Raw genomic sequence first — 12,494 nt, 5'->3', positions numbered from 1 at the left:
CTTCCAAATTATAAGTAGTTATTTATTACAGAAATGCCAAACATCATGCCTTTGTCATTTGAAGTAACGACTTGGAGAAAGACTATTACACGAGCTCGAGTGCCATCTCGAGTACTCCCGGGATTTTCAAGGATTTGTCTCAGGGTAAACATTTGATCTGGCGTCCGATATCTGCCTGGTATTCGCCAACGAAGGACTCTTCAAACGGTTAGTTCCTGTATTTTCGATGGATTTTAGAGGTTATATCAATCTACTCTGAAACTTTTCAATAATTAGCCAATTTTATAGAAACTTTTTATTAAATACGATAATTTTTTGGAATTGCCAGTCTTGACATTTTCCTGTGCATAATAAAAAGGCGACCGTGGTTGTTGGAAAATTCAAGAATCAGAAGGACGCATTGGAGAGGGACGCTAACGCTACGATAAATTTATTCACATGATCCCTCTGTTTGGGCTTTTCTGGTCATAGAATTTAAAAAAGGCGAAGAGATTCTACTGCATCCGACGTTTCGACCCATGGTTTGGGCCTTCATCTAAATGTCGGATGCAGTAGAAATGGTTCTCGACAACGATCCAACAGGAACAAGAAGGCGAGGTGCGCAACGAGCAAGGTGGATCAATCAGGTGGAAGATGAGTTTTAGACCCTCCGTACACTGTACGGTTGGCGATGTGCAACCATGGACCGAGTTGACTTAAGTAGACTTTTATGTACTCCACAGGCTTTGATAAATAATAAGTGATTCGATCGGACATGGGTTACAGAAACATTACTGAACTGTAGACATGGTTCCAACTTCTTTTAACTGTGTATAGAGTCAATACCATTTTTTCCTTCAAAAACCTTGACTTCTTGGTCAATAACAAAAATACATGCATTGGTGACAATTTGAAGGAGCAATAATACTATTATAGACAAATTTCATGAGTTTCAAATATTTTCCCCTTTAATCACTCAAAAAGCACTACATAGAGCATATTTTTTTAATTGATTAAATATTTGTAACCGTCTAATTGTATATCAATAATGATAATCGCTGTTAAGTGCATTAATCTCTATTAATAGTACATCAGCCAAAGCGAGCACGCATCATTGTAGCTCTCGTATGGTCACCAGACCATAACTATTGCAGCATTGGTAAGCATAGCTAAGCGCAGCTATCGCAACTATCACTCGTTTGAAAAATAAATTAAAATTATCATCCCATCACTCATACTGGTCGTCCGTCAAATATCATTCAAGGAGTTGCCGTTCAAAGCTGAATTCATTTTATACTTCACACTTTCATTGGCTTCTCTTACACATTTCTCAGGGAGTAATACTGTTTTGGCAGTATTGGCAAAATATTGATTGGATGAAGTGTTTAAATGAATATGAATTTACAAAAAATGGCCATATCATACTGAGTTTTTTTTACATAAACTAGCACAACGAGTTTAATTCTGTCTCTGCGAGTTGATCAACTCGGTAGTGTTCTTATAGTTGCGAGTCTCGTAAGAAAATAATAGAATTCGTAACTATAGGAACACGAATTAAAAAATACCGCAACTACTGGAACAGCGTACAAAATATTGGAGTTGTTATTTTAGGACGGAATACATGAAATACATGAGACGGAAGCATTTTTACAAAAGAATAGATGGGGAACGCTTTCGAATACATATCTAAGGTAAGCGAAATGAAATTTCGTTTAATTCTAGGAAAATGATTGGTGTTGGAACGTGCTTAGTTCCTCCACTATTGGATCATTTACCCTAGATACATTTCAAATGAATGTACACTTGAAAGGAATATAAAAAGGATTGTAATACGTGATTACAAAAAAACATATTTTATTATAATCAGAAAAAAAATATTAATAATTTTGTCAACCAAAGATTCAGTTCAATAATGTTTACATTACAGTAGACTTCCTACATCTCGATATTGAAGGAACCATCGAAATAAGGAAAGATCTAAGAATAGAAGGAACTTTGCAATGGATACTAGATCGAAAAAAGCTCGTTGCTATAAAATACGACAACAAAACAAATGTAAAGTCGAGTCAAGTACGAGACACTGAAGACGACCACACAGTTGCGGTCGAAATACGTATCTGCAAAGATAACAAAACGTAGTGGAGTTAAATGGAAAGTTGTTGTTGAATACCCACTAAAAAGAGCTTAATTTTTTTCTGATTTTTTGTTGTTTCAACCAAAGATGTCTAGTAGAGTAGCCTAGAAATTTAAATATTGTACTGCTCATAAAAAAATCTTCTCATCCGCATATTTTTAGCCGCACAAAAAATAAGCGCCAGATAGTCGCCCAAGAAAAACATACCTCCAGAAAATAAGCTACATTGATATTTTTGAAAATTTGGCCGGCACGTGATGGATTCTGACGGTGAATGCTTCGATAATGCGTGTATAAATGTTACACATCTATGGGCTCTGACATCTATGACATCTATGAAAAATGACCACGAAAGTTGTAATTTTGTTTCAAGGCACAATATGATCAGAACACCTCGAGATAGAGAGATATCGAGATATGGAGGTTATCGATATGAAGAACGTAAAAATGTATGTGAGTTGAAAGGACCGAGAAAACCATCATCGACATAGGGAGAGATATCGAAATATGGAACATCGAGATCTAGAGAGTCGACAGTAATATTCCATTTAACGGATGATGCAGATTGGAAAAGACGTAATAACTGACAACAATCGTCTCTTCTACGATACCCCGCGACGGCTCTGCGGGACGGAGACATCTGTAAAAGACTCGGCTGATCAGCTGTTAACGGGCCTCTTCAACCAATTGAATCGCTGGTTCGATAATTTTCAACCTGTTTTTTTTTCTGACCAAACTAAATGAACCTCCTCGAGTTTGACGTCACGCACACCGAACCTCAATCATTGCAAGAGATAGAAATCAGTCATTCGAAGCATCAAATCAAACAGAGCTCCTGGGGTTGATTAGCCGAGATGCTTAATAGCCCATTCAGATAGTTGTTTTGCTTGATATGATATGAAATGAGAATAAGATGAGTGAACTTTAACATCAAGATACTCTCTAACATAAAGCAAGTAATCAAAATTAGTTGTAATTCTGACATTTGAAGGATTGAGTTGAGCTCTCATACGTATGTTGTGGAGTTTCGACTGGATTTTATTTAATATGTGTTGTTTTCTCAGCTTAGCAGTCTTATGGGCCAAACACAATTGATACGTTTGCGTGCGTTTTGACATTTTCCCATGGAAAACTGTCAAAACGCACGCAAACGTACCAATTGTGTTTGACCCATTAGCCTGTCGTGTTGTCTGTATCTGTTGTACATTTAGGAATCTGTATTATAGTCTCAAACCGGAATGGGATATCGGCTTATCATTGATTATGATCTCTAATTTTGTTCACTAAATGTTCATTTTTATGTTCACCTTTCTGTTCACTGGTGACTATGTGACTATGTCTAATGTCTATCTATACGTATTTGTGTACAATGCCAACCAAGAAGGATGAGTATTTAGTATTGTCCGGCTCCTACACACTTGCTTCATCAACAACGGATTTCGTACGGAACTCTATAACGTTTCCAAGCGATATCCTGTTGGAATTCCGAGCGGAGCCTTTTAGGTGCTTTTAGGCTTCAGAACGGGATCTCTTTTGGGTTCCAAACAGTGTTTCTTTTTAATTTCAAACGGAAAGATTCTTTGATTCCTTTCGGAAACCTAACAAGAGTCCATTCAAAAGTCAAAAATTAAAACATTCTGAAGCCCAAAATGATCCCGTTCAAAAGCCCAAATAAAATTCCATGAGAGTGCCGAAAAGATATACGTTCGTAAGGATTTCCTTACAGAATTATGAGAACTTCCGAACGTAATCCTTCTAGGATATATCGGAACGGAATCCCTTCAAGTTTCTGAACGAAATTCTTTTGGGCTTTCGAAAGGAATCACTCTGGGCTTCCCAAAAAATCTTTTGAACTTCCAAACGGTATTCTGATGGAATTCTGAACAAAATCATTCCAATCCTTTTGGACTTTCGAAAGCAATACTTTTGAACTTTCGATTGGAGCGTTCTGGGCTTCTGAACGGAATCTTTTTCTGCTTTGGACAATGGATTCCGATTAGAATTCTTATGGGATTTCTTACCGAAGCCCTAAAAGGATTTTGTTAGGAAGCGCAAAAGAAATCGTTTCGAAAACCCAGAAGAGTTCCTTCCGAAAGCCAAAAAGAGCTTCGTTCAGTAAACCGAAAAATCTCGGTTCGTAAACCCAAAACAAGACCTTTCTCTGGATTTCCGAACGGAATTATTTGGGATTCTGGAAGGAATTCCATTATATTTCTGAAGAAATTCTTTTCGGTTTCCAAAAGCATTTTTTTTGTATTTCCGAAAGAAACCTTGTTGGGCTTCTGTACGAAATTATTTTGGGCTTTACTTTCAAACGAATTCCTTTTAGACTTTCGAAAGACAAACTTTTGGAACTCCGCAAAGAGCCATCTGGGCTTCTGAATGGATTTTTTTTTCTGTTCCAGAACAAGAGATATCCTTTGGTGCTCCGAGGCCTTAAAAGATTCCGTTCGGAAGCGGAAAGGATTTTGTTCAAAAGCACAAAAAGAGTTCCGTTTGAAAGCCCAAAAAAGTTCGAAAGACAGAAGGTTCTCCGTTTGTAAACCCAAAAGATGTCCGCTCCGTTCTTTGGGTTCCCAAACGGATTTATTCCTTCATTGCCTCTCCTCCGAACCGAACTCTTTTGGACTTCCCAACGGATTTTCAGTTAGAAAATTGCGTAAATACTATCAATTAATGCTAATGTAACAACATAAATATTGATAAGAACATTATTTAGAGCTTTGAAGTGGAATATCTTCCCTTGTCATAATACGAGATAGTATTATCCCATTTAATTCCACCATGCACCACTTGATTGTAATTTTAGAGGAAATTTCCAGGCTACTGTCATGCTATTGTTTAGCTCATCGCCAAATCGTAGCCAGGATGTCCCGGGCACAAATATTTTTTTCGTACTACTTTTCAATGATGACAGCGGTCTATGTCTATGGATGATGATGACACCGCCCTTGTCACAGGCTCGTAAATTTCATAATACGTATTTCCACCTCAACAGCAATCTTACTTGTCTTCAGCAACTCGTACTTGACTCGACTAAGTCTTAGACCGACTTTTGATTATTGAAACCTCGATATTCTAAAGCTTGATCCACTTAGAATTTGGCCGCACGAAATTAGACATTTCTTTGCCGAAAAAGTTCATAAAAAGGTGGGTCAAGTTTTATTATACAGGGAATTTAATAAACTTTGATGGAAAAAATATCGAAAAATTATTCATTGGCATTTCGGAAGAAATCTCGGCCTTTTCTCTCAATACCACTCGTTATTTTTTGCACAGTAGAACGGTCAACTTAATCTGTCATTTTTTCACACCACTTCTCCATATAAGATGGTTTTCTGATTATTTTGCACCATTTCTCAAGTTTCCCTATGATAATTGCCTAATATTTTACATTGGGACGAAAATTTGGGCATTTTAGTGGGTTGATAGTTTTTTCAATAACGTCATTATCATTCGGTTCATACCATTCCATCACATCCCGTCTGTAATGGCAGCTTATTAAGTCAGGCCAAAGCAACACCGGACAGTCGTGTGATTGAATTGATGGCAAAATCGCTTCTGAAGACACTCCTCCTTGTATATTTGCCCATTTATGGTCGCTCCAGTGATGAAAACTTTCCACAACTGCAGATGCTTTGACATACCATCAATTTGTGGGCAATCTTGCCTGCATATACATATTTGAATTTTCCTGGGGCATTACCCTTCCGTTTGGCAAGGTAAAACTTGTGTCCCGGGAATTGAAAGTCAATTTTAATATTAATTTCATTGCTCATCAAAATACATCAATTGTATTTCGTCAGAACTTGCTCGACCAGCATTCTTGCGCGATGTTTGGCAACCAGGTTCTGTTACAGGGTCCTGTTGGGACGCTTACTGACATCATACGACTTGAAACCTTCACGCCGACAGATTATTTGAGCTGTGCTGTACGGCGCAGTGAACTTTTTCGCTAAATCATGCAAGGAAATCCCAAAATGGTTCCGAACTGCTCTGCAGACTTTCACTTGTAGTTTCTGGTCGTATGATCCGCTTCTACGATTGTTTTGTGCTACGCTATCCAGCAATAGTGTTTCCCGATAACGTTTGACAGTTTTTACAGTTAATTTCGCAAATTTTAGATACTTTGAAATCATTCCTCCATGATGGATTTCCAACGTGAGTGTGCAAAATTTGTTTCCATCTCTCGCGTTCCATTTTCGATAACTTTTGAACGTGAGCATCAATACTGAGTTTCATCAGTCACCATAAATTAAACAAACCTTCCGCAACGATGTGATGTATTTTACTTCTCGGTACGGCCACCAGAGGCGCCGCAGTAATTGGAAAGAAACGGCCAAATACTAAGTGGATCAAGCTTTACGTTGTTAAAAGCGAATGCTTTTTGAATAATTTTCTAATAATAATTTCCTGTACCTTCTCAACTTTATACAGACATTTTTCTGAGATTGATACAGACTGATAAAAATTGTATCTGGCATCCCTGGTCACAGAGTGTCAGCTTGATTGCGTTGAGTCAGTCAGTCAGTTTGTCAGATGTTGGTGAGAGTGGGTTCATGTGAAAACATGACAGAAATAAATAAAAAAAGAAAAGATAAAAGTATTTAGAAAATAAACAAAATTATAAGTGTTAAAAAAGTGAGTGTTGTTATTTATGGAACTGAAAGACTCCGACAACATTGAAATACTCAACTGCTGAATTTATTTATCCAGTAAAATGATGGATGATTGCAACTTGAACAAGAAGCAAAAATCACGGCTGTAACTTATGGAAACATTGACTTATAACCAAATAATAAAATCGATAAAGAGAAATCAATCAATATAGTTATGCCCTTATTATAATAAGCGCAAGATTTTCTAAATTTCAAATTATTTCACTTCATTGCACAAATTGATTGTAAATTAACGATAACTTTTACCTTAGACGTTTTTTATTTTAGATATACTACAGATGTCGCTATCTGTTTCACGAATTTTATGTTTGAAGAGCTTACTTCGACTCGGAATAACGTCATTAAAGTTAATCAAAATACTATAGAGGTGAAGATGTATGCATTTGCCTACTGAAAGCCTATGAATCGCATACACCGTCCAAAAATTCTCAAAGAGTTTCCAGATTTTTATTCGAAGGGGTCTCTTGAATTTTGGGTAAGAAAGAACTATGTATTTACTGTATGTTCCAGCAGAAATTTTTTAGAGAACAAAAAATTTATTGTCAAAATTTTGGCAGTTTGGAAGCGGAGGGGGGGGGGGGTGTTAACCTCAGCCCCCCTCAAGGAAATATATGAAAAAAATAACTATTTGTGCGCTGTTTAAAAGTATTTACAATCGAAAATGTGTGTTTAATAACACTTGATCACCCAACCAGCGAATGGCAGATTTTCATACAGTTCTGTATAAGATCCTTGCCAAATCTGTTTAAAATTTTGGCGTATATAAATTTGAAAAATTTCATTTCAATCATTGTATTAAAGTCTCACAGTTTTATACAGTACCTGTATAGAAAGCTTACATTTTTTGTATTGAAATTTATATACCAACATATTATACAGAATTGTTAGATTTGTTTTTTTGTGTGAATAGAATCAAAACTGCCGAAGTTGACGAGCTCGGTGGTCTAGTGGCTACCGCTGCTGCCTTATAAACAGGAGGTCGTGGGTTCGATTCCAGGCTCGTCCTTTCCTACTTTGCATTTCTATCTTAGTTCTTTCTGTGTTTCACGTTTTACCAAAACGATTCCTACTGTTATAACCTTCCACACAATCCCAAAACCTCCCGTGGCACCTATGAAAGGTCGCAGAGTTCTCTGAATCTTTCTTAAGTAGGTGCCCAACTAACCATCCTTCCCCTTCCTCAGCATTCCCAAGGACGTGGCCAGGGCAGATCTCGACTATTGGAGAGTTTCCTTGCTTCCATCTAAGAGATGGTGATTAGTCCTAAATCATTATCTGTGGTAACGGATGAAAGTGATGCTACTTTCATATAATAGTCTTGGCTTGTACCACCTACGAATTTGTGCGAATTGCTCAATGCTGATGCTAATGCTAATGCTAATAGAACCAAAACTGCCGAAGTTAATTACTGAACCGAAGTAAATACTGAAACAGCAACGAAACATTCTGACTGATCTTAAATTCATACTGATACACTGGATCCTGATGGATAACTACGCAAGCATAATAACTACCTCCATCAGATTGCCAGATATGCTATCTATCGCGCGGCTCCCACGCCACGGCAGCCTGCCGTTGGACAAACGGTTGATTTTCCGCGTCCGTTATTGATGTATAGTAAATAATCAACCCACTCTGTTATTATGCCCCTGTTCACCTCTACGCGAGAAACATGATCAGCTCGCACTGACGGGGGAGATTCTCATTCTTTCACCCATATCCAACACCCACGCAATTGCAAACTTCAACTCTTTCATGTTTACTTTATATATGAAAAACTGGGATTTTATGCACCACTAAGGAAAAATAAAATTACCGTGCTTTTAGCAACATATTAGACTTAATCAAGATGTTTCCGTCCCTGATGTGGTTATTCGAGATCGGAACTAGGAGTCCCATTCAAAGAACTATGATAAAAACGCCGAACACATTCTTGAAACCCTTAAAAGTTTGTTTTTTTGCCTCAGTTTCATCTTCAGTTGCTATCAGCTGGGGACAGAGAAAGTACTCACCGGATGACGCTGGGGGTTTCTCTTTCGGGTAGCAGTACCGGAACAGGCCACGCGTCCGGGTGTAGTAGACGAGCCTGTTGTTGAACGATTCTGTGAGTGATGCTCCATCGGGGTGTTTTGCTATAAATGTCTGCAAGAAGAACGGGAAACGAAACATAATTTTAAAACACTAAACTCATAACCATAAAAGGAAGGATGAAAAAATTAAAGCTTGTGAAAACATTCGTTTTATTTCCATTGGAACTTTATACTCCATTGCACCGTGACGTCACACACGACTTTTGACAGGTACTGGAATACTGTTGTTTACAGACGACTTTATTTCAATTTTGAGATACTTCTATCATTCTTTGGATTTTCTGATCGTTAATTACCCAAACTTATCGATAATTACCAATATTTGAATGCGGAATGTACGGAATGTCTTCAAAATCGTGAAATATGCAGATTTAATTTGGATCAAAAAAATTCTAAGTCCGAGACGTAAACAACAGGACCAGTACCTGTCAAAATAGTGAGGTTAGGTTTGCCGCGCGCAATGACCTATTGGGTGCGAAACCGAGGGAAACGGGAACCACCGGCAGACTGGTATCTTTGTTTTGCACTTTGTCTTCCACTTCGTCTAGCAAAACATGGTATAATGCGCTCAAGAAGCAGATATACCACGCTTCCGAGCATGTGAGACGCGGATGGCTAACGGCTATGGTCGTTGACTTTAAACTTCTGTTTTAGTATCCTCAGGTAAAGGTAGTTACAACGTGGAAGTACCTACAATTGTTTTGATGCACGCCGCTGGGACAGAGAAAGTGCGATTCGCTTTCGTTTGACTATTACCTGAACAGAAGTTGCAGATTGGAAGTTGCAAACAAGGAGTAACATAACTTCACTGCGAGTAGGTATTGATGGGATCAGTTGGAATACCAAACCCTCAAAAGCTGATAAAAATGTCATACACATTCATCTACAGGAAAAAGGTTATCAAAATTTTCAGCCCTGCCATCCATCCATCAAACGCAAAATGGTGATAGGTTTTTGCTGTAAGTAGGTAAAAGTGCCAAAAGGTTTGTTTAGTAGCTTGGAGCATTTCTTTGATAGAATACTGATAGTTGTCAAGCATATCATTATCATCCTTGCTCCAATTGCGGGAGCCGAAAATGCCGTTTAGCCAAAGTGGTCATGTAGTAGAATAGACTAACTGGCTCAACGAGCAATACGGCCGAAAATGTAAAATAGCTGAAAATGTCATGTGACCGGCGTATATGGCAATGGGCGAACAGGTCAAATGGCCGAAAATGAATTTTTGTCCGAAAAATGGTATGACCAAGAAAAACATTCAACCGCACAGGCCGTTTAGTAATGTATGTATTAGAGTAGGGCGTCATGTCATGGTCATTTTTTCAAATCAATGGGTTTTAGAAACCATTCTGCGTCTCAAGCAACTGTGCAGAATTTGAGCCCAATGGTTGCTTGCTTTCCTCATCGCGTTTGAAGTTTGTATAGAAATTAGTATGGAAAACCTATATTTTCGTATTTTTACTTCAAGCGGTTTCAGTTTATCGTAAATCAAGTGGGACATTGCATTAAAGTATAACCAAAAGGCTAGTCTTCCGACATCTTTCAGACTATACGCTAACGCATTTAGTCACGAGATTTACAATCAATTGAAGAGCAAAATATAGAAAAGTACGTTTTCCTATACTAATTTCTATATAAATTAAGAATGCGATGCGGAAAGTGATGATGCAAACAATCGAGCCCATATTTTGCACAGTTCATTAGGGTCTCAAAACGATTCAGAAAAACTTTGATCTCAATTGGTTGAATGAAGTTTGCGCTTTTCCATTCAACTGATTAGCCGCATGGCCGTAGCTGAAGAAAAACTCAATTTTTTCTTGAACTAATACGAATCAAATAGCGGTATAACGCACAAAACACGTACACACTCAACCGTCATCGACTCCTGTGGGCAAACTGCGGGGGGAGATGAGGGGAAACATTGAAAGGAATATCAAACTTTTCTGATTTCCCTGGGGTCTGCTATATACTCTAGTACGTATGGAAGGGTTGTTTGGCTGAAATTCATTCTGCCGAAAGCCATTTGGATAATTGCCACTAGGCCGAAAGCGCTCTGGCCGAAAGTTATTTGGTTGAAAATGTTATTTGATCGAAAGCAACATACGGCCGAAAATGTCGTTCGGCCGAACTGATCATTCGCCACGAAATGTTGTTTGGCTGAAAGGCATTCTGCCGAAAACCATTTGGACAATTGTCACTAGGCCGAAAGCATTGTGGCCGAAAGTTTTTTCGTTGAAAATGTGATTTTATCGAAAGCAACATACGGCCGCAAATGTCGTTCGGCCGAACTGATCATTCGGCACAAAATGTTGTTTGGCTGAGCAGGTCATTTGGCCGAAATTTTCATTTAGCCAAAACGAAAAAATGCCCATTTTTCCAAACGGGTCATATGGTCGAAATTGTCGTCTGGCGGTTAGGTCCATTTGGCTTAACGGATAAAACAGCCGAAAATGTCATATACTGCGGTCGCTTTTTACGCGGTTTGTTTTGCGGACTTCGGGCTTAATGAAACATTTATTTAACCCCACGAAAAAAATCCACAAAAATCGGAGAAAATCAAGTAGTATTGAAAATTTGGTGGCTATTGTGGTTGATCGGGAAATTGACGAAACCCATCCGTGTAAAGTGACCCAAGTGTTTAGTTGACAACGTAATTTGGCTGGACATCCGCCCGTAAATGTCGTTTTACAGAAAAAAAATATATGGCCTAAACATCTGGCTAAACAGGTCGTTTGTAAATATATGCCATTTCATATTCAGCCGAACATTTTGTTTAGATTTTAAATTTAGATTAGATTAGACTGACTGTACAGTACATATCAATGTTTGCTACTCCGTGATTGATCAGAGCTGGTGCGAATTGCACTTCGATCCAAGTGAATAGTGGTAAGGATTGGCCTGGTTAGGATTGGTGCACGTTCCAGCAGCTCCCATATATTGATCAACAAGTTCTTACAGTCAGTTAGGAAAGGAAGGGAATGTTAGTGTGTGATTATTGTTGCTATAGAGATCGAGAATATCTCTGCATTTCCACAATAACCACGGGAATGAAGTTGTGTTAGTTGGGTGGGGTAATCAGAAACATAAATAGGGATTCACCATGGAAAGTGATGTGACCTTGACCTATGTAACTTCTATTTTACTAATAAATACGAAGATTATTATATGGAATATAGTATTAGCATTTCTTATATGATGTTTTAGAATAGGTTCGCTAGAATAAACAATTAATCGCTCAAAGTGAGCAAGGGCACCACTCAATACGGAGGCAGCGGATAACTTTTGTTTGTATTATTTCAGCTTTGCTGCGTCGCAGCATGCATGGAATGATGAAAATGATAGTTGTGCGATGCTTTCATATTGAGTGGTGTACCCTTGAAAACGCTAGTGAATATTATTTTGGATTCTGTGATGCTTGTCCTTAAGAAGACATTACTGAAATATACTTGCAACGAGTAGGTAGGGGAGATGAGGGTAAAACGGACAGGGGTTCCGTTTGAGCTAAATCGTTACAAATTTGGCACTCTATCAAGTGGATCCTCTTGCTTGTTTTACTATATTCAAAAAATGATAATTCTCTGTTTATTAATGATTTAATGTAAACTATGGCTGAAA

The 12,494-nt window shown here is 38.1% G+C and overlaps 1 protein-coding gene across 2 annotated transcripts in view; it reads right to left on the bottom strand.

Moving 5' to 3' along the window:
* Nucleotides 1-12,494, bottom strand: part of LOC134204838 (transmembrane protein 235-like) — a 107,836-nt gene that overhangs the window by 50,505 nt on the left and 44,837 nt on the right. For both annotated transcript variants that reach the window (XM_062679635.1, XM_062679634.1), the window contains exon 2: nucleotides 8,805-8,934. In XM_062679635.1, the coding sequence (XP_062535619.1) occupies nucleotides 8,805-8,934 (130 nt within the window). The remainder of the gene's footprint in view (nucleotides 1-8,804; nucleotides 8,935-12,494) is intronic.

The sequence above is a fragment of the Armigeres subalbatus genome, unplaced genomic scaffold (assembly GCF_024139115.2).
Source record: "Armigeres subalbatus isolate Guangzhou_Male unplaced genomic scaffold, GZ_Asu_2 Contig937, whole genome shotgun sequence".
NCBI classification, from domain to species: domain Eukaryota; kingdom Metazoa; phylum Arthropoda; class Insecta; order Diptera; family Culicidae; genus Armigeres; species Armigeres subalbatus.
Note: the sequence above shows the minus strand (reverse complement) of the source record. Positions and strands in the feature narration are given on the sequence as shown.